At 37.4% G+C, this 27,763-nt stretch overlaps 1 protein-coding gene across 1 annotated transcript in view; it reads left to right on the top strand.

Annotated features, from left to right (window-relative positions):
• Window positions 1–27,763, top strand: part of LOC131059365 (bystin) — a 117,991-nt gene that overhangs the window by 72,230 nt on the left and 17,998 nt on the right. The window contains exons 5-8 of the mRNA XM_057992593.2: window positions 6,348–6,399; window positions 6,553–6,880; window positions 22,007–22,086; window positions 22,216–22,263. Coding sequence (XP_057848576.2) covers window positions 6,348–6,399; window positions 6,553–6,880; window positions 22,007–22,086; window positions 22,216–22,263 — 508 coding nt within the window. The remainder of the gene's footprint in view (window positions 1–6,347; window positions 6,400–6,552; window positions 6,881–22,006; window positions 22,087–22,215; window positions 22,264–27,763) is intronic.

Genomic DNA, 27,763 nt, shown 5'->3' with positions numbered 1-27,763 from the left:
ATCAGCAGCTCGAAGGAATGACAATGATGACAGGGTGATAGCACGCTTGACAGGTACTCAGAAGGCAATTACCTTTAAGGTGCGTGGTGTGATACAAGGGCAGCAAGTGATATTTTTGATTGATACTAGCGCTACTCATAACTTCATTGATGCTCAAGTTGTGGCGAAGCATTGTTTATAGACAAAGGAGCATGATGGGTTTAGAGTCATGGTTGCTAGTGGACACAAAATTTTATGCACACAGAAAATTACCAACTTGCATATGAGGATTGGTGATTATGAGTTGGTTGATGATTTCTATGTGGTTGACATGGGAGATTATGATGTCATACTAGGCATGACTTGGATGGCTTCTCTAGTGGAGTTTACATTTAATCTGGAGAAGGTAGAAATAAAATTTGAGCATCAAGGCATGAAAGTGGTACTTCGTGGTTTATCAGGTGGTGGACTTAGGGTGGTATCACTTAGGTGGATGGAGAGGTTGATTCATCATGACCAGGTGTAGTGGACCACAAAGATTTTGGTGATGCCAAAGGTTACTAGACAGCGGAAGCAGGAGATTCCTTCACAGGTTCAGGCATTGTTGATCAAACACTCCAAAGTGTTTGGTGATATTGCACCAGGTAGACCTCTTGACAAGGGATTTGACACAATGTGATAGAATTAGAGGAGGGGGCCAAACCTGTTATTATCACATCCTACAGGCATCCGAAAAGGTATAAGGATGAGATTGAGAAGGCTATTAGAGAGCTTCTTGAGATTGGGGCACATCAGGTCTAGTAAGAGTCCGTTTGCGTCCTCAGTTGTGTTGGTTAAAAAGGACCAAACTTTTAGGATGTGCATTGATTACAGGGAGTTGAACAAGAAAACGATGAAGAATAGATATCCGATACCCCGTATTGATGAAGTCATCTCATGGCACTTGTTATTTCTCCAAGATAGACTTGAGATCCGGCTACCATCAGAGTCAGGTCAGAGAGGATGATATGGAGTAGATAACTTTCAGGTGTCATTTCAGACACTTCGAGTTCTTAGTCATGCCCTTTGGTTTGACTAATGCACCAGCTACCTTCCAGTCCTGTATGAAAAAGATATTCAAAGATCAGTTGAGGAGATTTTTACTGATATTTCTCGATGACATATTGATTTACAGTAAAACTTGGGAGGAGAATTTGAAACACATAGACATTGTGTTAAGTATACTTGACCGTGAATCCTTGTATGCGAAGATGTCTAAATGTGCTTTTGGGATGACAGAGTTGTTGTATTTGGGGCACATCATCAGTGCTGAGGGTGTTTGTGTAGATCCATATAAGATCAGGGTTGTTATGGATTGGCTGTCATCGAAGAATATTTCTCAACTGAAGGGATTCCTTGGTTTGTGTGGATTCTATTGCTGTTTTGTGAGGGTTTTTTCTCAGACTGCTGCTCCCCTTACAGATTTGACTCAGAAGGATGCATTGGAGTGGTTAGATAGAGCTCAATAGTATTTCGACAAGTTTAAGGAATTGATGAGCACTTGCCCAGTTTTGGCTATTAGTGATTTTAGCAGACCTTTTGAGTTGCGTTGTGATGCCTCAGGTGAAGGCATAGGTGTGGTTTTGATGCAGGATGGACACCCCATTGCATTTGAGAGCAGGAAGTTGAGGGGGATTGAGAGGATTTACAACATTTTTGACAAGGAAATGTTAGCGATAATGCACGCCTTGGCTAAATTCAGACAGTACTTGGTTGGGAGCAAGTTTACAGTCAAGACAGATCACAATAGTTTGAGGCATTTCCTTGGTAGAAGGATCTTAATGATAGGCAACAAAAGTGGGTCAGCAAACTGCTGGCTTATGATTTTGATATAGTTTTTGTCAAGGGCAAGAAAAACATAGTTGCTGATGCTTTATCCAAGAGATCTCACTTGTGTGCTTTGGGAGTGTTGTAGGATGATTGGAGGGGAGTTGATTTTGGTAGAGTATGCGAAGGACAAGTGGGCTATTGGGATTATTGATGGCACTATCCAGGATGACAGATACATAGTGGTAAATAACTTGATCATTTACAAGGAGAGGATCTTCTTAGTACTAGGATCTGCAATGAAGCAGAAGATCTTGAGAGCTTTCCATGACTCACCGTTAGCAGGACACCCAGGTTATTTCAAAACTTACAGGTAGGTGAGAGAGCGCTTTACTTGGAAGGGGCTCTAGACAGAGGTATTACAATATGTGAGAGAGTGGCTTGTGTGTCAGCAAAATAAGTATGAGCACTCTTTCCCAGGTGGATTATTGCAACCTCTACCCATTCCTGAGATGAAGTGGGATAGTGTGTCGATGAATTTTATCATGGGCCTACCTAAGGTCCAAAGCAGGGATTGCATTTATGTTGTGGTGGACCAGTTGACCAAGTTTGTGCATTTCTTTGCTATTTCATCCACAGGTTCATGAGCAACTTTTGGCAGGAGCTCTTCAGGTTGTGTGGGACAAAGCTTACATTGAGCACTAGGTATCACCTGCAGATTGATGGGCAGTCAGAGATTGTGAATAAGTGGGTGGAAGGATACCTCCGAAATTATATTGCAGGTGAGTATAAGGCATGGGTGAAGTGGTTGCATTTAGGAGAGTACTTTTATAACACCACTTATCATATGTCTATCTAGATGTCACCCTTTATGGCTCTCTATGGTTACGACGCTCCGAGCTTCTTGGATTTGTTGTTTGGTGATAGCAGAGTACCCAAGGCTAAGGATCTCTTATAGGAGAGTCAAGATAATATGAGGTCCTTGAAGGAAAACATGCAAAAGGCTCAGAACCAACAAAAACAATATGCAGACCAGCGCAAAGTGGAGAGATCTTTTGAGGTAGGTGACATGGTTTACCTTATGTTGCAACCTTACCGACAGTCCACTCTCAAAAGGAGTGGTGCAGAGAAGTTGAAGTCACGCTATTATGGGCCTTTCAGAGTTATTATGAAGGTTGGTGAGGTGGCTTATGAGCTTGAGTTGACGACAGACAGTAAGGTACATAATGTGTTTCATGTATCTCGCCTTAAAAAGGCATTGGGTCATAATGTGGCACCTTCAACAAAGTTACCTCCTCTTAATGATGAGGGGAAGCTTATCCTGGTTCGTGAGGCCATTCTTGATACTAGGGAGCGTACCTTAGGAGACGGTCATCATGAAGTATTTGGTGAAATAGATGAACTTGTCGATAGAGGATGCTACTTGGAAGGGCGAGCATGTTTTGCAACATCCAAAGTTGAGATTGCTTGAGGACAAGCAATTTCAAGGGGGGCGGACTATAATGTCCCCTTTTTAGCAGTTATGAGATGATATGTCGTTAGCCCATCTTGCATTGGTCCCGAGGGCTAACCAAGACTTTACAAGGATCGGTGAAGGACTTGGCCTAAGCAATTTCAGTTTCAGGCCAATCGGAGGTGTTTTGACGGGGTTTCCAGATACTTACTATTTATAGTAAGTTAGTTATGGCTCAGTGATTGGTATTTTTTGAAGCAATTTTGGTTGTCACTAGTTTGTTGCATTTAATTCTTCACTTGGATTGCAAATTTAATGGGCCATTAATTAATTGGGCAAAAAATCGAAAGTTCCTAAAGTTAAATTTAAATATTTAACTTTAGTGATTTATTTAATGTTGAGGCTAATGTTAAAGGGGAAAAATTAAAAGTACCCTTTCTTTGTGGAACATAAGGGGATAATAATATTTTATTATATCATTCATTTATCCCCTATGTTACCCTAAGTTTCTGGGACGGGGACGATAGGGGATGGGGGTATGCATTTCCGGGATGGTGATTTTTTTTGCCAATTTTGGGGGCGGCTAGGGGATGGCTATATAAAAATAGGGAAAATTAAAATATTCATACGAAACATGGATAAAACATGCACATATACATTATAGAACCTTAACATATAAGAACTAGCAGAGTTCTTATGGCAAATTTGTGTTAAATTGAGAGTCAAAGTCAAATTGCTTATAGAATTCATTGTCAAAATTCACTGTCTATATGCAGAATTTATGGGGACGTCCCCTAGGAGTCACCTGTCCCCGGGATGGGGACGCTTGGAAAAAAATCCGGGGATGCGTCCCCGGGTAACGTAGTTTATCCCACATTTGTGGTGTCTTGGAAAGTGTGCCCAAAGGAAGTCATAAATAAGAGCATTTAATGCTGAAGGAGTTATCTTGGAAATGGTGATATTTTGAAATTGGTGATTTCTGGAGAATTTTCAGGAGTCTTGGCATTTGGGGATGAAATCCCTCACGTGTGGCGCTTCTCTTGCCTGTGAAAGACCAGGTTTGGGGAGTTATTTTTTAAAAATCAAATTGGTTTTGGATGGATAGAAGGGCATTGCATTTTCAGAATTTCTGAGAGTCCCAGCTGAGAAGAAATCGAAGTTCATAGCAGGTATTTTATTCATTTTCAACACTGGATATGATGCACGTTGCTCATATTGTGTTTAGTGTAGCATATTGCAGCCTTAGTGGAGGTAGTTGCAGTGAATAATCGCAGCTTCCTTGTGAGTTTGGTCATTCTACACAGCGCAGGAATGAGTGGTACTAGTGCATGGTCCAGCAGAGAGCTGAAATGGAGGTGTGGTCTGCCAATAAGCAAAAACACAGGTCTATTGTGGATAAGCTGCTGCTAACTACAGACAGAAAATGACTTGACTGAGTTAATTGCCCATTTTTGTGTCATGTGGTGTGGTTTGCAGCTACAAGCAGTGGTGTTAGGATCTCAGGTGAAGTGATAGTTGGGCAGTTAGTGTGAAGCTGGGACATGATGGGGTATAGAGCTGACTGGTTGAGTCTCCAGCGAATGTACAGGTTCACATAACCTTAAACTTCAGAATTTCCCATCACAGTGGTATCATGACAGGTTTTAATTGAATTTTGTAAGTGGACTATTGAATACTCATTTGGAGTTGTGTTGTTCAGTTTGTGATAGTTGGAAACAAATTTAATATTAATGTTCTAGAATAGACATGTGCCATTGCATTGAAATTAGTTATGTGTATTTGCTGCTATATGTGTGCATCTTGAAATGTCATGAATACTTCAAGAAGAAAACCTCAAACGCAACAGGGAACAACTAAACCACATTCATATTACAAGAAGGGAAAAAATCAGTCTTTTAATGACAGTCTGCCAACTGTTTGATGAAATATCTTCAGCAAGCGTGACAAGGGAAACATAGCTAAAAGGGCAGCCTATTACACCATCTCCCCTTCTTAATGCAAGAGAATGTGACCAAGGTACTTGACTTCTTGAACTCATAAAGCATACTTGGAAGGATTAATGTGAAGTTGATGCTAGTTGGGAAGTTGTAGAAGTTGATCAACATGATGAGATCATCTTTCCACATTTTGTTGTAGATGAGCATATCATCAAAGAACATCAATTCAAAGTTGCAAATGTATACAAAAATGGATTCAATATAGAATTCTTAAGCGTTTGAAATGTATGAGCATTGGTCAGATCAGACGAAGGGCATAACCAAAAATCTATAAGGACCTTTATGTGTTTTGAAGGCAATTTTGGAACATTCTCATCCCTGATTTTGATTTGATGGTATCCTGACCTGAGATCTTATTTTGTTTAACTTATCTGGCAAATCATCAAATACAATAAAAGAAACTTTCTCAGGTGGTGAGCTGATTTAGCTTTTAGTAGTTTGAATACATAGTTATATTTATTAGTTTTTAAGAACTGAGGTTTATGAAATTTAGAATTGCTAAAGTTTTCAGCAATGCTTTTGGGACACTTATAGAAAATTATTATAAAATAGCATAGAAAATTATTTACTCAAGTTCCAAAGCAATTATTGAACTAATTTTTTTTTGAAAAATATAACTTAGCATAGGAGCTATAAGATTTATGGGGTCAGAGAAAATGACTGAAATTAGTGGGAAGTTCAAACAGGGCTTGTATGGTCAAGATTCTATCATCAGATAGGGGGCATTCAAAAAGTTTCACAGACAGAAAAAAATGGGCGTTAGAGGTGCAAATAGAAGGCGAATTCAATTTTGAGAATAGAAAAGGTTGAGGCTTTTGAAAATAATGGTTGGTGTTGATTGTATTTTCTAATTCTTGGAGATATTTTGTAAGTTGGATATTTTATTATGCGATACGCATTTGTAGTTCAAAAGTGTTTTTATTTGAAAATAATAAGAAATGTGGCTATATTATGACCATGCTTGAAAATAATCTTTGAATTTGCATTTGAATAAATAGGGTTGCTTAACATTCAACCTTTGCATTCTTGCTTACTGTAATAAATGTTGATTAGGGTGTAGGAAGACTTTCTGTTACTTATTTATTGATTTTTTTGTTGTTGCTACCATTCAGAAGAACGGCCAATTCCACCTCTGGATAATAGAATCATTGATGTCTATAAAGGGTACTCTTCCTTTTGCCTCTGACCAAAGTATAACATGTTTGTGTTCTTTGGACATTATCTCTTTAGACATGAAATTTTCCACATGTATCTTGTTCCTTTATTCAATTACTATTTGATCAACAATGATATATATAATTTTTTATAATCTGACAGAGTGGGTAAATTGCTGAGCCGCTACACTACTGGTAAGATTCCAAAGGCATTCAAGGTTGTACCATCACTCTCCCTTTGGGAGGAGGTACTATATATCACAGAGCCGGAGAAATGGTCAGCAAATGCAGTGTACCAAGCAACCCGAATTTTTGTGTCAAATCTAAATGCAAAGATGGCCCAGCGGTTCTGTAACCTTGTCTTACTTCCACGTGTCAGGGAAGACATTAATAAAACTAAACGACTTCATTTTGCATTGTACCAAGCCTTGAAAAAATCATTGTACAAGCCACCAGCCTTCTTCAAAGGCATTCTCATGCCTCTTTGTCAGGTATGACCAAAATTGTTTGTGAGATAGTTGTCTTTGGTTTGAAACCATATTAATATATTCTTGATGGCATGTAATAATCTTTCCTAGCATAGAGTTTTGAAAAACCTCATAAAGCATACAATGTTCACAACATGTTTAGAGTATTCTTTTTATAATAAAAAAAAGAGTTTTTTCATGACCACCAGTGAAATGAGTTGTAGGGTCCCAAGACACGGTAGGGATCAGCAACCCATAATATATATATATATACAGGGCTTTAATCAGACAAGAAAAAAATATTAGATTGTAAATCAGAAAGAGCTCATAAGATAATAAACAGTAAGAAGAATATGTTTGTATATAATCCTCGCTACTGCTGTCAGTATTCAAAAAGTTGGGAATTGAGATTTTCCAAAGAGGGGCGGTCTAAATCCAATTAATAGGATGAGTCCCAAGACACGGTTGGGATCAGCGACCCATTATATATATATAGGGCTTTAATCAGACAAGAAAAAAATATTAGATTGTAAATCAGAAAGAGCTCATAAGATAATAAACAGTAAGAAGAATATGCTTGTATATGATCCTCGCTACTGCTGTCAGTATTCAAGAAGTTGAGAATTGAGATTTTCCAAAGAGGGGCGGTCTAAATCCAATTAATAGGATGAGTCCCAAGACACAGTAGGGATCAGCGACCCATAAACCTTGAGGGCATGGTCCCAAGATAGGTAAGGGCTTGGATCTATAAACTTATTATGGATATATAAGGGATGAACAAATTACTTATTAATAAATTAATTGATTGAATTATGGAATATTGCTGATTGGATTCATGTTAAGGTGGAAATGTCAACTAATATATTTAGTTTGAGTCATAAGTACATTGAAATAGATTGATTATGGTTAAAACATGTCTCAGCCTAGTAGGGAACATTACAAGGTGGCTGTTATTATTTTCCAAGAGGTCCTAGATTGATGAATTTAGTTCTTGAAAACTCATTCAATGGTAGATTCTTGGGAGAAATTTATCCCCATGTTGTGTAGGCCAGCCGAGAGACATTAGTGCAAGCGTCTTGCAGTTTGCATCCATTAGAGTTTGAAAAAGGTGACTGTTATTATTGCCCCAGAGGTCCTAGATTGATGAATATAGTTCTTGAAAGCTTATTCTTTCATTGCTGGTTTCTTAGAAGAAATTTATCACCATGTTGTGCAGGCCAGCTGAGAAACATTAGTGTGAGCTTCTGTTGAGACCATGATCGGTTCCTTGGAAGCATGAGGATGTTTACTTCTTGAAGGATTTGAGAAAAGTATTTTGCATTTTGCTTTCGAACTAGATTGTCATGAGGGTTCATGATCATCATCAACCAAATGAAGAGAGAGAGAAGGCTGTTCATGGCACTTGGTGATAGTGCATCCACCATTAGTAGTGAGGTTATGACACTAAGTAGAGCTTGGAGATAGTGCATTGGCCCAAGATATAGTGATCAGCAAAATGGATGAGGGAGAAGCCTTCATAGCTACCACACATTGGTGTTATGTGACATCTCATGAAGATCATCAAAGATTGCAAGAAAAGTGTGGGAGAGAAAAAACATAGCTTGAGCGAGCAAAATAAGTAGAAAAGGGGGTGCCAAATGGTTGAAGATCCTCCAAAGGTCTTTGCTAACCTTATTGAGAGTTGTCTAGAGAAACAAAAGAATAAACCCATGAGCCATACAAAAGGAAGCCATGGAAACAAGGTATGAGTCTTGTTGTGGTGAATAAAAGATAGGAAAACATGAGGATATCCACCCTTAGTGCGCATCACACAAATATATAACTAGTGCTGCAGGGAGAAGATTAATAGAGACTGCCAAAAACACTATTGATAAGATGGAAAAGGCATTCAAAGCTCCCATCATAGAAAGGCACAGACCAAGTGAAAGAGAAACCCACTAACAAGAAGGATAAGGATGAAAATGCCATGCAAGGGTAGAGAAAAAAGGGAAGGAGGGGCATAAATAGAAAGAGCCACATTTTGCTAAGGGCAAAAGGCATGAGAATAGGTGGGGATGAAATGGAAATATAGCTCAGATTCAATGAAAATCTAGAATTGAAATTTTAGAAACCAAAGTAAAGGAGCTAAAAGGGACAAGAAGCCTCCTTTCCAATAATGTTAGTGATTTTATTAAAATCACTGAAAGCTGATTCCTTAATGATATTACTTCTGTCTAGAGATAAAGGAATGGAAACCTTCCTTAGGATTAAGTTTAGCCAATCAATTACAGGCATTGTTTTCTTCCTTTCTTGATCATAAAAGACAAAAGGCTTTCAAACATTGAAGAAGAAACTTAGCCTTCGAGAGAAAATTTTAGGGTCTCCAATGAGTAATATATCTGCCTTTCAAACCATTAGTAATAGGTTTTGAATGCCCTTTCATAATGAGATTGCAAACTTGAGTTTAAACTCCTAGTTAAAGCCCAATCACTATCCCTTCAGCTTTTGTGAGATTGTTAGTTTTAATTTTTTGTGAATTAAGCACAGAGGGTAGCACTTCTATTTTGTCATTTCCAAGGAGAGCTCTCCCACCTAAAAGACTAGGGTTATTCTTAGTAGCTTCATCAAAATTTAATTTAATCTATAAGCCTATTGGAGGTTGGATTCCATTGGTATTTGGCCACTTCTAAAAGTAAATTCCTCCAATATGTTGGCTTCGTTGGTTTTGATCCTTTTTTTTAAAGTGCAACTGTGAGAACAAGCACTGGTCACCTCGTCCCATAATCGAACTGTGGCAAAGATTAAGTGTATTAGTCAGCAAGTCTAATAGAACCTTAGATTAAGCCATCTTGGCCTCCTGACTATCAATAGATGATTCTATTCAGATGTCAAAAACTACCAATTGTTTCAATATGGGTGTTAATATATGATGCTATTTGAAGCCTTCTAAGATTCATCTAGGATGGATTGATACAGATTCTATGCATCTCTATCATGGAAGGCTAGAAAATACTTTTTTTTATTGTATTCTAATTATATGTCAAGGTAAAAGCTTTTTGAACATTGGAGGGTGTGTCATGAATCAAATTAATAGAGTTAGCCTTTGAGAGACGCTATCAAGAGACATGACCTGTGGTACATGCTTTTTGACTCATATGTATATCCTTGTTTCCTATCACTTCTATCCTTTTGTTGACGTGCCTGGTATATTACTAACTAGTTTTTTTATTAATTAAAGTTAAGTATTACATATTTACCATGTATTTGTGCAGTTTGGCTTTATGCGTGCTTGTGGGTAGACATTTATAATACACATGCGCCTACATAAAAGTGAGATTGTTCGTCTGTGTAAATGTTTTTAATAGGTGCATATGCACACATGATTTTCATAGGTACATACTACATACATTTATATATGCATATACAGACATATGTACATATTCAGTATATGTATTTCAGTATTTGTATTATTTAGTATGCATTAATTTATGTAATGCATGTATATATGTACAGTAATTATAAATTAATAGATAACTACACACAAACTTGCACATGCATATATAAGTGTACTTATTCCAATTATTTTGCCTTTTTGTATGCACTTGAAGTGTAATATCCCCTTTTGTAAATGCCCTAAAATCACAAATTCCTTTCAAATAAGATATGTAAGATGGCTAGAGGTATAACTTTACCTATTAGATTCCGATTGAGGCCCCTTAACCGTGTTCGATATAAGATCAATCTTTCCTACTAGGGTTAGGAACATTATCTTAATCATCATTGTAGTTTACATAATGTGCATGTGGATTCCCTTCAAGCTTAACCCAATGACCCATCCACGCTATGAAGCCCACGGGAGATCATACAAGGCACCTTAAGCCTATACATCAAGTTCAGGGGCACGGAAGTACATCCGTCATTCGGCCTCCTAACTTAACCCGAATGGAATCTGGCTACTTGCTTTCGTTATATGCCCATATCTCCTCTCCATAAAGGGACAACAAATTGGATGAAGCTTTGAAGGAATCTTCTCCATATTAATCATACATTCTCATTAATAGTTAACTGAATTATTTGATAATGCATTATATTCATATCACACTATCTGTTATATATTGTCATGCCCCCAATTTTGTATTAATAAACTAGATTAATAAAACAAAACCATACACATCCTGAGGTGATAATGTATATACCAATTGACAACAGTAGCATTTAATATTTCTTTTAAATCAACTGTTTGAATGGTAAGTTGGATTAATTGTGTCATTATTAAATAGGTATTAGTAGTGGCAGACATGTCTGCATTAGATCTGTCTGCCTTTGCAACAATTAAATAGATTACTGATATATGCAGCAATGACCATTACAGATTGAACAAGTAATTTACAAGGGGATGCCTATTAATGAATAGCGATTACTAAGTTCGATAATTAACAGCAGCGATGTGAATGTTAAAATATTAATTGTTAGTCAGCACATTAATCAAGAGGGACGATTTGTCTAAAGAGTAAAGAGAAAGGTGTGATCAAGGAAAGGTTGTATCCATCACCAAACAAAAGGGTGCAACCATTCAGCCATTCAAATATATATTTAATAAGAATCACATACTCATTAGGGATCAAGGGCTACGATTGGAAACTCAGTGCTGATCACAGAGAAATCTGTCACAGCAGTTTTGACATTCCAAAATCTATAATCAACTTCAACGATAGTGTAAAGCTATACAACATTCTAAAATTGTTTTCCATAGTTGAATAACAGAGAGTTAGCTATATCAGAAAACTAAGGTAAGTGTATGACTTCAGAAAACATTTTACAAAATCCATAAGCAAGGTATATAAGCCAAATTGTCTTTCCAGCTAATGCGTAAAATCAGATATGAGTATCAACCACTCAAAAAGATACACATTGTAGTTGAGCACAAGTGTATGCTCAAAAGCCAACTTCAATAAGTTAGATACCTCATTCATCTTAGGTTTCATCATCAAGAGAATACTTACTTCAAAGAATGTAATAGGCAGTATGCTCAAATTGAAGAGATAATATCACAATGAATATTGTGTGAGGATGGTGAAAGCCATGACAAAAATGCATTAGAGCTAAAGGGAATCCTCTACACAAGAGGAGCAGAGCAAGGTTATAATAAAAGTATAACAAGGATCATGAGAGCTTTACGAAGAGCTGATGAGAACCAAGAGTTGCACAGTCACAACCCTACATGACAACCTTATCCAAACATAAAACACTCAGAGAACAGAAAATACAGCCCATAAAAAGATTTGATGCAAATCAAGAGACACACCATAAGAGTATATAATTCCAGATCCGCAAGACTATTGAGCATTTCAATACTTAGATAGAATATGGTGCATCAAAACTATGCAACAATTATCATTAAGGATCAGATCATAATATGAAGATAGTAAGGTCATCATTGGGCATAGATACTAAATAGGATGACTAAGACATCTTACCTTTACATGCCTACCACACCAATGACTAAGGTTCCATGTCTCTGAATCTCCTATAAATTTATTCATCTTCCTATTAGTGCTTGCTGATATATCCATCATAATACTCCTAGATTTATATCTGAATACACATGCTGAAGTCTTAAGTGCCAAGGATGTATTTAGATCAATGCATCAATTTGGATCATTACATATTCATAGCAAACCACATCAAATAGGCTGAGAGATAAACATACTCAAAATAGAGAGTACGACATAACTAACTTCAATACTTCAAACTGGATTAGAACAAGAACAAAGCTCGAACTAGGGTGATTGTTACAAACCCTAGGAAGAAAGTTATGCAATACTAAGATCTGAAAACAAGTGCACAAACCGACATATGAAAGCACCTTCAGATGAAGTAGTTAACAAGCAAGAGAACTTTGTGCACTAGATAAGACACCAATAACAATAAGGCAATCAGATGCAAATCTCCAAACCAAGTGGACCCTACAACTGAAATCTTATTCTTGCTATCATCCCATCGATGCCCTCAATTTTCCAAGAGGTATATTGTCCAGATTTGTTGCTGATTCATGCTAGCCCTAGTCCTGCAAAAGAAGTAATACAAGATCTACCTTCAAGCTGTTAGGCTTTATAGAAGGAACCTGCTCTGATACCATGTTAATTTTAGGATCAAACTGTTAAATTTAGATAGCAATGACAAAAAATCAACACAAAGAACACAGAAAGCACAAGGGTACCTTGGGAAAACCTCCCTCTTGGAGGTGAAAAACCCAGCAACAAATTCTCAGTTTGTATTATGTCAAAATCGGTAGAAGTCTTACAACTTTGCTACACACTTGAAGCAATATAATCAACAGATAATAATCTGAATTACAGCACACAGTGAGATGAACAACACTCAGACTTATCTGAAGGATTCCTGCTGTAGGTGATTGCTGATCAGACAGAGAAGTGCAGATCCTTCGCTTGGCAGGAGGACAGATTGCTATGGTGATTCGCTAGACATGAAGATGATTTATTGCATCAAAAGACACATTCGCTATCCCTGAGAGAGAGTTCGCTGTCCTTGGATCAGGTCACTTGTTGAAGGTATAAGATCACTACTTGCAGAAAGAATTTGCTAACCAAGAATGCTGCTCCAGGTTTGCTGATCAATGAAGCTGATCAATCGCAGCCTCAAGGAGAAGTTCGCTACCCCTATACATGCATTTGTTGCCCTAGATAATGCAGTCTTCAATCTTGAATGAAGTCGCTGATGCAGAGGAACCAATTTGCTGATTACAAGATAGTAGTCACTGATTGTTGAACAGATGCATTTGATACTTGCAAAAGACTTCAAATATATATGTGTCCAATTCACCTAGACAACTCAGGTCGGCCCTTTCAACTTGGCGCCAAAACATAGAGTTAAATTACAAGTTACAACTATAGGGTCGGACCAATATAAATTCCGAGTTACATGTGATAGGGTCTGCCCTATTTCCATATACAAGTTACAATGCCCATTATAGGGTTGGACTCATTTACAAGTTACATTAGTCATTATAGGGTTAGCCCTATTCACAAGTTACATCGCCCATTATCGGGCCAAACCAAATTACAAGTTACATAATGCGTTTGGGTCCAACCCAGTACAAGTAATACTTAGATTTGATCCGAACTAGCTATTATTTCAACACGACTTTGGTATTTTCTTCAATCTTTCAAATGAATTCTTCTCCCTTTTTGTCATACCCCCATCTGGAAAGAAGAATGAAAAGGGAAATCCATGCTCAGAAAATCGTCTTATTAATAAGACTTCATGATTTTCTAGTATTAAACATCTTCATAAAGCAGCAATGGGAAGCGGCTGTTGAATAGTGCGCATCAATCATCATACATATGTGAAGGCTCATGAATACAATTCCATTGATTAGTACTCGGGCAGTAAGATTTATGAGAAAATAATGATGAACAAGGTCTAGAAGATCGATTAAGTTGGATAACATCTATAGAGACCATCATCAAGTGTAATGAAGACCAATTATTGGCATCATCACCAGTCATGTAATCTGACAGTATCTGAAAGTAACAATCGACAGAGGATAAGAAAGAGCAATTACATCAATGATAAGTAAGACCAATAATAAATAGAGATTCCTTTTATCAAGGATGATATAATCTGTACATAGGATATGATAACAAGCATCGGTTAATGATAAAGATCAATCTAAGGAGAAGAGACTAATCAAGTGATTAGTCAGCAATTGTTAAGACCACGACTTACATAATCAACACCCTTTAATCGTATCATTAATAATAAAAAACGATAGTGATTTGTAGTATCAGCGATTACATAAACCATAAGACAATTGATTTAAATAAACTAATGGTCATGAGGAGATCGATCAAGAAGAGACTTGACTCATCAAACTCAAGGGATGCAAACCTTTTGGTTTTCAAGGTTTAAAGGCAGGTTCAAACAAATCCAAGCAGACATCGAAGGAGATATACCTCTTTTCTATATCCATCTGGATTTGCTCTTTAAGAGCAGTTTGTCATTAAGGCACCCCATCGGTTGCATAAGGAGCAAGACATATATTGGGAAAGGCACCCAGAAGCTGCATACATCAATTGATATATCTGGAGCAGTAGTCTTTATTCCGTCGCAAGTATATATATTCACATTAGAAGCAGCAACTTCAGATCTGCATACATCATCGTTGGTGAAGAAATTTCAAGGCAAGGAAAAATTGGCTAAGAGAGAATTTTCTCTAATGAAAGTCCAGAGCTTAAAAGTGAAAAATTCCTAAAAAGTAGGAAAAGTGACATTGATAAAAAAATCTCCTTCGGGACAAGGCAAATTCAAAAACATGAAAAAATTCTTCCAGGATAAAATTTTATCTCTAGGAATTTTCTCTCTCCAAAAATCCAGATGAACAAGATTTCTTTCCAAGTGGATAAAGTTGTCAAAATTCTAGGTGGAAAAGAAAATCTTTTAAAATCTCCTTTTGAAGTCAAAATGGAAAGATTTTCACAATCAGTGAGTTGGCGACATGCAAAGGGAATATTCCGCATTTATGACACGTAACTTGAGACATTATGGAAATTTTCATTTTCAAACTCAACCTTAATGACAGGACCCGTTTGCATGGCAAGTTATTAAGGAAAGTATGATGCATTTTGAATGTAGCTGCTAAGTTTAACTTCTCGCCAATTTAGCAACTTGGTGGGGAAATTCTATTTAAACGATGAATCAAAATTCATTTCTCACGTAGGTTTTTGGAGAAATTTGAAGTCGGAGAGAGGTGGAGAAAAATTAGATTTGAAGAATTTATTTATTTCTAAGAAGTTCTTGTTTGCAGAGGTTCTATTTTATTCCACATTGGGAATTTACATGCTGGAATTTCTTCTCCATCATTTTATTTAATTCCCTACAATGATTTTAATGTAAAATTTATTTTGTTTTGTAGTAATGGCGGAATCTAGCAAGGCTGCAAACACTTCCCGGTAGGCGTAGATTAAGAACGAGATGAAAGGATTCCTTCCAGAATCCAAGATTATTTCTAAGTGGAAGGAAATCAGCGATACCAACTTGGGAACTTTCCAATTGGGAGCTTTCCGGAACAATATTTTTGGAATAGTTGGACGTGCTCCATCACCCACTGCTGTCAAATTTCTGAAGAGCAGAAATGTCTCAACCGGTGGTTTCCCTTGAGCCGTCCAATGCCCAGAACTGATCTTAGAATGTGCAAAACATTATAATCCCGAAAGAAGGGCAATTTTAACATCAGACGACAAGCTTCTAGCCAACCTGACCGCCGAAGCAATTGGTGAGACATTTGGAATTCTGGCGTATCATTCTATGACATACAAAACCAAGGATAGGGCAGCAACAATATATGAAGTTGGTGCTGAAAAATGTGTTGGGATTATTAACAAAACCTAGATGGTGAAGTCAAATCCTCATATTGCAAAAATGCTCAAGCAGATCACGAGTTTTGACTTCAAGTAAGAATATGCCGACCTCATGATGATGTTGAATAGGATTATGAGATGTCCACATGCCTTCACATTTGAAACCTGGATGTTCTTCTTCATCGGCGAAGTTATGAATGCCAACAGGATGGTAGATTGGGCAAGATTGATCAGCTACTACTTGAATGAACAATTGAAGTATTTGAAGCAGAAGCAAACCCAATCCTTTTACATGAGCTTTGTATGTGATTTATTTGCTGGCAAGGATGGGTAACTTCAACGGCTTGCCAAGAAAAGGGCCCATGGGATGTGGACTGGGGTAGTTGAAAGTCCACGAATGCTATCCCCAATTGCACCTGTACAACACTGATTCTTTCAAGCTGGTAAATGATACTTTCACGATGTAGTTAACCAAATTATTGCAAGGTGAACTCCACATGAGATTGTCGCCATAAACCAGAATGCTGATATAGAAATTTGGAGCTTGGTACATTCAATTTCCAAAGTTTACTTACATTTGGATCCAAGGGTTTTCCTTTCAGCTACACAACTATTAAGGTATCCAACAGACAAAATGGTATTGCTGGAGCTCACCAAGCAGTTGACCACCTACGACAAGATTCAGAAGAAGAGGAAGCTGTCTATTGAGTCCCTATTGTCCTAGGCGATTGTGGAAATGTGTCTGAGATTGTCGGTGGCTGAAAAGTCCATTGAAGAGGTGTCATTTTATCACTTGACGTTCCATATGACCAGATTGTACTTTGATCCATATAACAAAATTAGGATGGTCATTGGAATGAAGTTCAGGCACAAATTTCACTTGTAAGACTTTTGGGCTAATGCCAAGGATGATCTTGAGATTAAGAAAGAATGTTTTCCAGATTGCCCCTTGACATGATTGGAATTGGTGAAATTATTCAGGTGCCAGATTAGGAGAAGGAAGATTTGGATGTGGTTCAACTAGAATTTGAAAAGTTGAAGGATAGGCCTATCCAGACTCCAAATTGGTGATGATTTGGATGTCTTGGCTAGACCAATTTAAAAATACACTAGGCAGTGGATTGATTGACACATCAGGACGCTGAAGGAAGGAAATGTTCGCCTAAGCTACCAATTAATGGGAAATATGGATTCCCATAATGAAGACACATCGGGGTCATCACAAGCCCAAGCCAAGGAAAGAGAAATGCGACAAGGAGGAGCCAAACAAAGTAGAGGAAAGAATGCTCCAAAGAAGTCGTGAATAAGGAAGAGGAAAGAAGGCCAGCCGAAAGTCCAACCGGAAGAGCCATAACAAAAAAGGGCAAGGGCGGAAGAGGCACAATCACCAACTAGTTCCTCCGGTGTGCGAGAAGTGGAGATGTTCGCACAAGAAGTTCCAGGGAATTTGCCTCAAGATGATGTTCTTGATAATATTCAAGCGCAAGATGTGCTCAGCTTCAGTGCTTCTCACAAACCCGTTCAGCTGGTAGTTCGAAGGCAAGAACTTCCTCCCAATCCAAAAGAGCAAGACCAGGATGGTTTCATCGAAACAATTCTCAAAGACATGAAGTTTCGTAGGAGCAAGTACTCATGGAAGTTCAGGATCAAACAAAACAGCTGCTCCAGATTGGCTAAAATAAAGGATGAAAAGAGAACCAGAGGACGAAATGGATCTCGCACAGGAATTGGAGAAACTTCTGAGCAGAATGGATAAACTAGTAGAGAAGAAGGCAGCCAGGAAGTTCTCAAAGATTACAAGGGACGAGTTTGGATCTAGAACATTACATTTGGTTGAACCTATAGTGGACAAAGATAGATGAGAGATCGCGCTCGATAAATATGCGATTAGAGAAGTCAATTTGGGGTGTGCTTCCATGACGCAGGTGGTGGAAAATTTTGATGAATCTTCCTTGGCAATGAAAGAATAAGTGGAAAAGATGAAAGAAAAGATTAAGAGGCTGAAGGGTGAAAATAAGGCCCTGTGTGAATATATGCGGAGTTTCAAGCATCCACTCAGGGAATAAGATCCATTCTTTGTACTTCCCTCTCTTCCAGAAATAAGGAAGAGAGCTCAATGCTCTAAGGAGTGGGTGGAAAGTGTTTTCGCTTCAACTGGAGAGTTCATTGAGGACTTGGCTTGCCTTCACTCTAAAATTTTTGCAATCCTGAACATTTGGAAGTTGTAGATTGTTCATGGGAGGATGTGCACATTTACCAAGACTTGATGATCCTATGACTCAGAGCATTAATGAAAGTTCCTAGGAAAACATTGATTGAGGGGAAGGTTGTCCAAGAGAACGAAATTTATGACTTCTCGCAATGGTTTTATGTCGTTTGCACTAGAAAGGAATCTTTTGAAAGATTCAACATGGAATCTATGTCTTTGAAGGACTCAATTAGGATGGTACAGGAGGAAGTCCTCAACACAGTTGACACATTATTTGCTAGAAGGTTGATCAGGGTGGAGTTGACAGTGGATTTCTTGAGGGACCAATTACACAAATATTTCTTTGTGGAATCATATTCCAAGGCACATCTGGAAAATGTTTCCTTGTTCTCCAGTACAATTCGGAAACCTTAGGAAATGGCAGCAAGTTGGGAGAAGCTATTCTCCAAGTGCGAAGAAGAAATTTCCTTGCAGGAATTCAAGATGGAGAACGTGCCAAGTGTCTCTGTAGAAGAGTTGGAGGCCATCATTGCCAGATTCATTGCATATGCCATTAATGAGCAAGATTGTGGTTGTCCATTTTGGACGAGAATCTTTTGACTACATGACATAGTGGCGTATTCATGGTTGGAATATTTGACCAAGTGGCGACCGAGTCAACGCATGTTGAGATGGTGGAGGATTTATAACATTATGGGCAACTTTTGCATGATGGAACATTTATGACATTTTGGGTGATTCTTTCATGTTGGAGCATTTATTTCACATTGGGCGAGCTTGGTAGATAATGGTGCATTTAATGCACTGTGGATGCCATTTTTGGCAGGAATGTAATAAATTTATAAAGGGCATGATGGGTTATTAATGTTTATTCCCACCTTGTTGCTACATGTGTGTGGAATCTTTTGGGTCAAGCCCTAATGAGGGTTTGCATGTAATCAAGGTTGGAGGCCTATATAAGGGGGTGACCCCTTTCATTTGTAGAGGGAGAGATTGTTTGAAATTGTTGCGATAAGCTAATGAAGTGATAGTATGTGATACATTGTTCTCTGATGGTGTACACTTGTGTTATTTCTTAGCTTGCATGGATTTGCTTTCCTCACTTAAAGTAGATTTATTTTAAGCATTTAGATGAATGGGATTGATGATATTGTTTATAGTGAAATCTTTTGCTCATACCTTTTGCAAATAGATGATTTTTATTTGCAGTGTAAGGTTAGTCTGAGCCATTTGATCATCGGATGAACATTGTTCTTGTTGGCGGCATTATTGTACACTGGAATAACAGGATGTTGAGACCTATCTCGCTGACATGGCTGATATGGTGACGAGGGGTAGGCGGGTGGTGGCCGCCGCCTAGACGCAAGCATTGCAGCAGGTGGTGGTGGAGCTGGAGCAGGTCCTACAGTTTATGCGGGTGGGCTGCCCGACAGCCTTTGCTACCTGCTTTGAGTCTCAGGGGTGGCCGACTGCAGAGACAGAGGAGATGCTCCAGGCTTGGAGACTGCGTCAACCCGTTGTGGAGAGTCGGGTGACGGCAATTGTCCGCGAGATCGAGCAGGTCTACCGGGATGCCTATTATACATTGAGGCGTACACAACAGGAGTCTGCAGTCAAGGAGGCTGCCCGAGTAGCGTTGGAGAGAGAGGTGGCCAGTCAGCAGGCCTCATGGGCAGCCGAGAGGGTGTAGTTGTTGGCACAGGTAGAGATGGCCCGCACAGAGACGATTGAGACCCGGGCAGCGAAGGCCGAGGTAGAGACTCGTCTGGCAGCCGAGCAGACTCGTTTGGTCTGCGCGACGGAGGCAGTGGATACAAAAGAGAAGGAGTTGCTGGAAGCAGCACACATGGTGAAGACAGCTTTAGAGAAGGTACTAGTGGCAGAACGGGATGTGGCTGCATGCACTCATCAGGTGCATGCACTCAGCAGGTGTATGAGCTCCGCGCCCGCTTGGCGGACCAGACATCGACATCTCACACTTCTGCTTCAGGGACGCTTTCTCAGCCCCCTCCCTAGTCTTTCAGATATATTGTATAGGTTGCATTATCTCCATTTTTGTAAGTCGCCTGGAGACGACTTTTCTTTTTGGGGGGGATGATGTTGGCGGCATTATTGTACACGGGAATAACATTAGTTAATTATGTGTAATTGTTTTGGTTAGTTGGCAACCGAGGGGTGGAAGTCGTGGTGCGACGGTTGGCGCTCGCACCCCCTCGGTACCCTTTTATACTTCGGAATGTAACTTGTAAAACACACTTATGGATGAATAGAAAATCCGATATACTTTGTTTGCTAGTTACGACATTATTCTGCGTTATGTTCTTTATGTCTTAAGTTATTCACCCGAGAGGGCAAACTGTTCTTTGATGGTGTTCATTGTTGTTATGAAAATCTCTTGCACAACCTTTGAAGATTGCACCGCCTGTGCGTAGTCGTATGAAGTTGGCAAAACAAAGTGTGGTTGATTTCACTTAAGCAATCATTGTCTCCTATGTTCTTAGATCAGAATAGCTCTCTAAACTCTTCATAGCCAAATCATTTGAGAATATCCTTGAAAATTCAAAATTGCAAAATCTTCTTTAAGTGTGTGTAAGTCCCTTTGGATTACTAGCATTTCACATCGAGCCAACTGAGTTCACTTTCATTGCATGATTGGAACCTTGGAGTCAGTTGTTTGAACTTATCGCAATCTTAGCATATAATCAGATTTTGATGAAGAGAGGGTAAAGTGACCGTTGGAAAACTTTATTCTGTGCTGGGTGTGGTCACAAAACGCACATCAACACTACCTATCACTTAGTCCTATGACTGAAGAAAATGCTATTAAGTTCACTATGCTCCATTTAGCAGGAACAGCTCATGATTGGTGGCAAAAAGTTTGATGTGATGCTGAGATCACACACGTTTTTGTGAAAAAATCGGCAAAACCTTCGTTTTGTGGGAAAATGGTAAAAACTCATGAATTCAAACATTTGGAGAAAATCCACGATTTTTGTATTAAAAAAATTGCGCAAAAAACGAAAAACCCATCATGATTTTTTTGGAAAAATATCAGAAAACCCACCATGATTTTTTTAAAAAAATTCATTAAAAAAACCTTTCCCCACTCCAATAGCATGAAATGATAATTCATTATATTAATTACAAAGGAGATGGAGGTTCCTTATATAGAGATTACAAGAAAATCTTTCTATAACAGAAACGATCAAGTATAGAAACACAAAAGGCAGAAAGGAAACTTCCTAAAACTAACTAAAGATGAAAGACATAAAAGAAAGTTTCTAAATACTAACTAAATGACTAAGATGACCATTATAAAAATATTACATAATAATTTTAATAGGTGTGGCCCCATGATTGATTGAGAAGAAGAAAAATGGGAATTCCTAGTATTGTTATTCTTGCTGAATGAGATTTTTAAAATATGAAATATTGGGCCTTAATTTTCAGAGTTTAGCATGTTAATTAGGCATTTTTTGTTACTATCTGTTTTCTTATATTTATTAGTCAATGACATGCTATATGATTGATTTCAATAAATGGTATTTGGATCTTAGTTGGGATATTTTTTCTAATTTTCAGTCACGCACTTGCAATCTGCGGGAAGCATTTATCATTGGAAGTGTCATTCAGAAGGTCTCAATTCCTTCACTTCATTCTAGGTGAATTCCAAAACTGTAGTTTTTGTCAGGATCTTCATTCTTTTGTATTAGGTGGTGGTCCTGCACAATGTACTATTATTAGTATGTTATCTGCTATCTTAAAGATTTCTTTTGATATTTATATTGCAGTGCTGGATTGATGAAGATAGCAGAAATGGAGTACTGTGGCACAAACAGGTAAACTTGGAAGAGGTTTTGTGTAGTAAATAGTGGCTTCATGTGTATTTGGTGTTATTTGTTCCTGCAAGTTTGATGCTATTAGTATGAACAGATAATATATAGCACATCTTTCTTAAATTTTCACAAAATGTTAACTGGGTAAATTATTTAGACATACACGTGCATTTAATGGAATCAAATCCCAACTTGTTGGATTCCTTGACCTACATAATTCATATTATTTTTTTCCTCTTAGCTCTCTATTTGGTTCAGTTCTCAAAAATGTTAATTTAGAATCAGAAATTATTCCTAACATGTAACACAGATCACGTGAATGATAATGTTAATGTTTGTAGCTTCAGTCGAATGATCATTTAGAATACATATAATATATGTTGATTAATAATAATATATTATTATGTTATATTATTATATTATTATTAATCATATAAAATTTAATATTCAATATTAATCTATTATATTATTCTAAATTAATAATTGATTGATGAAACATTATAATATTGATTAAATTATTATAATTAAAGGAGAGACATGTCAGTTCAAGGACATGCCTCTCCAAAGGAATATATATAGTATAATGTTATTCAATTTGAGAACACATAGAATTCTAAGAATGCAAGTATCAGATTGAATCAGATATATACATTAAAATACATCCAATAAAACCTGGGAAAATCAACATGGTATCAGACCTTAGGCCCGTGAAGTTTAATTTGAGGTTGGAGAGGGTTGGAGAATTCAGTTTTTTTAGAATTTTCAGTCTGAAATATGCCATTGTACGGCCCTTGGTTGGCCTCAAAATGAGGACTATAATATATGGATGGAAAGATCTGTGTTTCTAGTTTTCAAATATGTTTATCCCATCAAATTTGATTTAGTTTTGTGCAAGATATGACAACTTTAGTGCAGGTCACTTGAAACCCTACCTAGGGTTAGCAGTTTTGGGAAAAATGTCGTAACTTTTGTTTTAACCGTTGGATCTAGCTATAACTTGGAGGAAATGTTTGTAATTAGCTTTTCTAACATCTCACCGAAGAGATTGGATAAATTTGGTAAATTGAAAAAGTTATTAACGACTGTGTGTGGCAGATCATAATGAAAGTGTTGATCAAAATTATGAAAATGTTCTACATCATTCAAAGGGAATTATGATGAGAGATGATTCATGCGTGATATTTCTTATATGGGCTCACCTTATGAAAGGAAATGTTTTAAACTTAAGGACGAAAGCACAATAAAATTGAATTAAAGGGAGAAATAAATTGATGCTTATAAACAAATTGATGATTGAGACCATATGTAGAGGGAGTGACATTTCAAAAGAGGACAAGAGGTTGATACAAGAACTTGAGCTTCAGAGGGAGAAGATGGTTCAGTCAACTTGTGACAATTTCGATCATAGTGATTGAGAGGGATTTTCACTATTGAAGGTGAAACACTTATGAGATAAATAATGCTAAAACACATGTATGCAAGTTAGAGAAAGCACTGTATGGATTAAAACAAGCTCCCAGAGCATGGTACGAAAGAATTGACAGTTACTTATTAGAGATAGGTTTCTCTAAGAACATTGTTGATCCAAATCTGTATTTCAAAATAATCAAAGGTGAAATGTTGATACTCATATTATATGTAGATGACTTATTAATTACAGGTGAAGATCATCTCATTGCAAAATGCAAACAAGAACTAGCTTCAGAGTTTGAGATGAAGGATTTAGGTCTACTCCATTATTTCCTTGGATTAGAAGTATGGCAAAAACCAGATGGTATTTATCTAAATCAAGGTAAATACACCATTGACATTCTGAAGAGATTTCGAATGATGAATTGTAAGCCAATGTCATCTCCTATGGAAACAAACCTACATAAACTAAAAGAAGCTATAGTAGATTCCAAATTTGCAGATCCAACATTATGCAGACAGATTATTGGATCATTAATGTACCTAGTCAATACCAGACCTGATATATGCTATGCAGTAAATGCACTCAGCCAACACATGGTTGAACCCAAAGAAATACATTTGGTTGCAGTAAGGCATATATTGAGATATCTTCAAGGTACCTTGGACTATGGACTGCATTATGAACACACTGCATTGAACCTACATGGATACTCTGATTCAGACTGGGTTGGAAGTGTGATAGACAGGAAGAGCACTTGAGGATGCTGTTTCAGCTTGGGATCAGCTATGGTATCTTGGATCTGCAGAAAACAATCATCCGTAGCTTAGAGCTCCACAGAAGCTGAATATATAGTTACATCCATGGCAGCTAAGGAAGCCGTATGGTTGAGGAAATTGATAGTAGGACTGTTTGGTGAAAGTCTGAAGCCTACTATCATTCATTGTGACAATCAGAGCTGCATTAAAATTTCAGTGAATCCAGTTTTCCATGATAGATCCAAGCACATTGAGATTCCATATCACTATGTAAGAGACATGACAGAGAGAAAGGTTAGAAGATTGGAATATGTCAATACAGGAGATCATACAGCTGACATTCTCACCAAACCCCTAGTAAGAGTGAAAATTGATCACTTCAGGAGGTCTCTTGGTATGGTTAAAATGTAATTGATGTCTAAAATTATGTAAACTTCTTGGTCATATACTTGAGTATATGAATTATGTATCCTTTCCCTGTGTTCATTCCTAAAGGATGATGATTCTTTAGTTAATGAACACTTGTATTTTAACATTGTAAGGTGACGATCTTATAAATGTTTGGAAGATCATATAAACTGAAAATCAGACAATTTGAATATTAGTAATATGATAAGTTATAGTAGACATTATGTAAGTGGATTAATGTCAGTGCACATACTGTAACAGGGATATCAAAGTGAGTATATCCTTAGTATCACAGGCTGATACTTATAACAGGGATATCAAAGTGAGTATATCCTTAGTATCACAGGCTAATACTTAAAACATGGATATCAAAGTGAGTATATCCTTAGAATTGCAGGCTGATTCTTCACACCTAGGTGATGTAATTATCATGAGATTAGTGTTGAGCTAAATTAAGTTTTAGGTCTATACTCCTAAGACTAAGAGGGAGTGTTAAATTTAGTCTCAGTCGTAACTCTAAAATCGTAATCTGTTTTAGCGCCTAGAAAATTCGATTTTATACTTGCGATTTAATTTAGTATTAAACTAACATACTAGTTTGTTATTGTTATGTTTGGTTTAAGTAATCTCGCCGGTGTAGAAGGATCGTGGCTCCACACAGGGGTCACGACCCTATGTGGAACCACTTGGTTCCACATAGGATCGCGACCCCCTGTGGAGGCACGATCCAATGAAGACAAATGATATATATCCACCACCCTTGTTGAATAAAATTACATATGATACATGTGGTGAACGTAGAAGATATAATTGCTTGGTCTTCGCATCTACAGAGGCAAACTGATAAGAGCTTGTGGATAGAATCGCCGACTGAGGCAATCCACATGAGAGCTCATGGATAGAATCGCCGACTGAGGCAATCCACATGAGAGCTTGTAGATAGAATCGCCGACTGAGGCAATCCACGTGAGAGCTCATGGATAGAATCGCCAACTGAGGCAATCCACGTAAGAGCTTGTGGATGGAATCGCCGAGTGAGGCAATTCACGTGAGAGCTCATGGATAGAATCACCAATTGAGGTAATCCACACAAGAGCTTATGGATAGAATTGCCGACAGAGGCAATCCACGCAAGATCTTGTGAATAGAATCGCTGACGGAGGCAAATTCACACCTTGAGACTATGGTCCCCTGTGATGAGCATCATATGGTTGATGCAAATATTCCCAATATCATGAGATGATATTTTTGAGTTATGGTGAATATCATGTGCCTTGATATTCTTGTTTATACCATATTTCTTGATATCATAGTGAGATAATATTTTCTCTATTCCATAATTAATCTAGACATAATGCATTTGCATTGATTTTATCTTCCCTAGCTAAGAGGGAGTGTTAATTATGTTTTGTGTAGCTATGGTGAGGGCCATAAGTGTTGACATGGGAGATCACTACACATTATGTCTGATCATCCTCCCTAGCTAAGAGGGAGTGTTAATGTTTGTAGCTTCAGTCGAATGATCATTTAGAATACATATAATATATGTTGATTAATAATAATATATTATTATGTTATATTATTATATTATTATTAATCATATAAAATTTAATATTCAATATTAATCTATTATATTATTCTAAATTAATAATTGATTGATGAAACATTATAATATTGATTAAATTATGATAATTAAAGAAGAGACATGTCCGTTCAAGGACATGCCTCTCCAAAGGAATATATATAGTATAATGTTATTCAATTTGAGAACACATAGAATTCCAAGAATGCAAGTATCAGATTGAATCAGATATATACATTAAAATACATCCCAATAAAACCTGGGAAAATCAACAGATAAGATCCTGTATTGGGGAAAAGAGTGAGGGAAGTACTGATTGATGAGCTAGCACAATTTATCACCATTCTTAATTTCCTATTTTCTAATCCTCTGGAACATTGTCGCACCATTTCAATCTTTTGTTGTGTCATCTTTAGGTTGGACATGTATATGTATATGCAATTTTATGGAACTAATGAACAACTTGTGAGATAGGGAATCCTCATACCATTTATTACCACCTAAAATATGTCTTGACGTGCTGAAGTAATCCTCTTCTTAATAAGTTAGGGTCTTGAATACTCTTCGTTTTGATTATTTGCTGTCTTGGTTACATTCCCTTTAAAGGTGTCCACCTTTTGGAAGTAATGGCGTTGCATCAACAAGTTCTCATAATCTATGGCTAAATGAATGACATATCCCCTATTGTGTTTTTGGATTGAGACCATATTGTTAATGCATTAGTAGCTTCTGCAAGATAAGACTCTCCTAACTCATTAATCTCCTCTATTGTGTTATTAGTTTACTCATTCACGCTTTATGTTTATCAGACTATAACATTGGTCATAATTATGATATTGATATTGGATAATGATAGATTAGATTGACGACCTGCTTAACTATGTTAAGCGTCAATCTAAATGCTATCGGGGTATTAACCCGATAGCATATAATGCTAACAGCTATTATTATTGTTTATGTTATATTAATCCATTATCATATGCTTTGATACCGATTCATTATCGGGTATGTTAAAGATCTGTTACAATTAACAAATGATACTGATTCATTATCGGGTATGTTTATAAGCACTGTTACTATTAAACAATGATACTGATTCATTATCGGATATGTTTATAGCATCAGTTAGTTATGAATCGGTTGATGGTTGTAGGAGTCACGACCAAGTGACATCTTGGTCGGACATGTCTAAAAGACATGTCCGATCAAGGTGCCACTTGATCGTGGCCATCTTACTACTTATACTTCATTCAAATTAAAGGAGATGACATTGAAATCGATACATGTTCATCCTCCTTACCTGCAGTAAAAGACATATAACAATATTAGTGTCATAGTCATAAT

Source organism: Cryptomeria japonica, chromosome 9 (assembly GCF_030272615.1).
Source record: "Cryptomeria japonica chromosome 9, Sugi_1.0, whole genome shotgun sequence".
NCBI lineage: Eukaryota > Viridiplantae > Streptophyta > Pinopsida > Cupressales > Cupressaceae > Cryptomeria > Cryptomeria japonica.
This window is presented reverse-complemented; position numbering and strand designations above follow the sequence as displayed.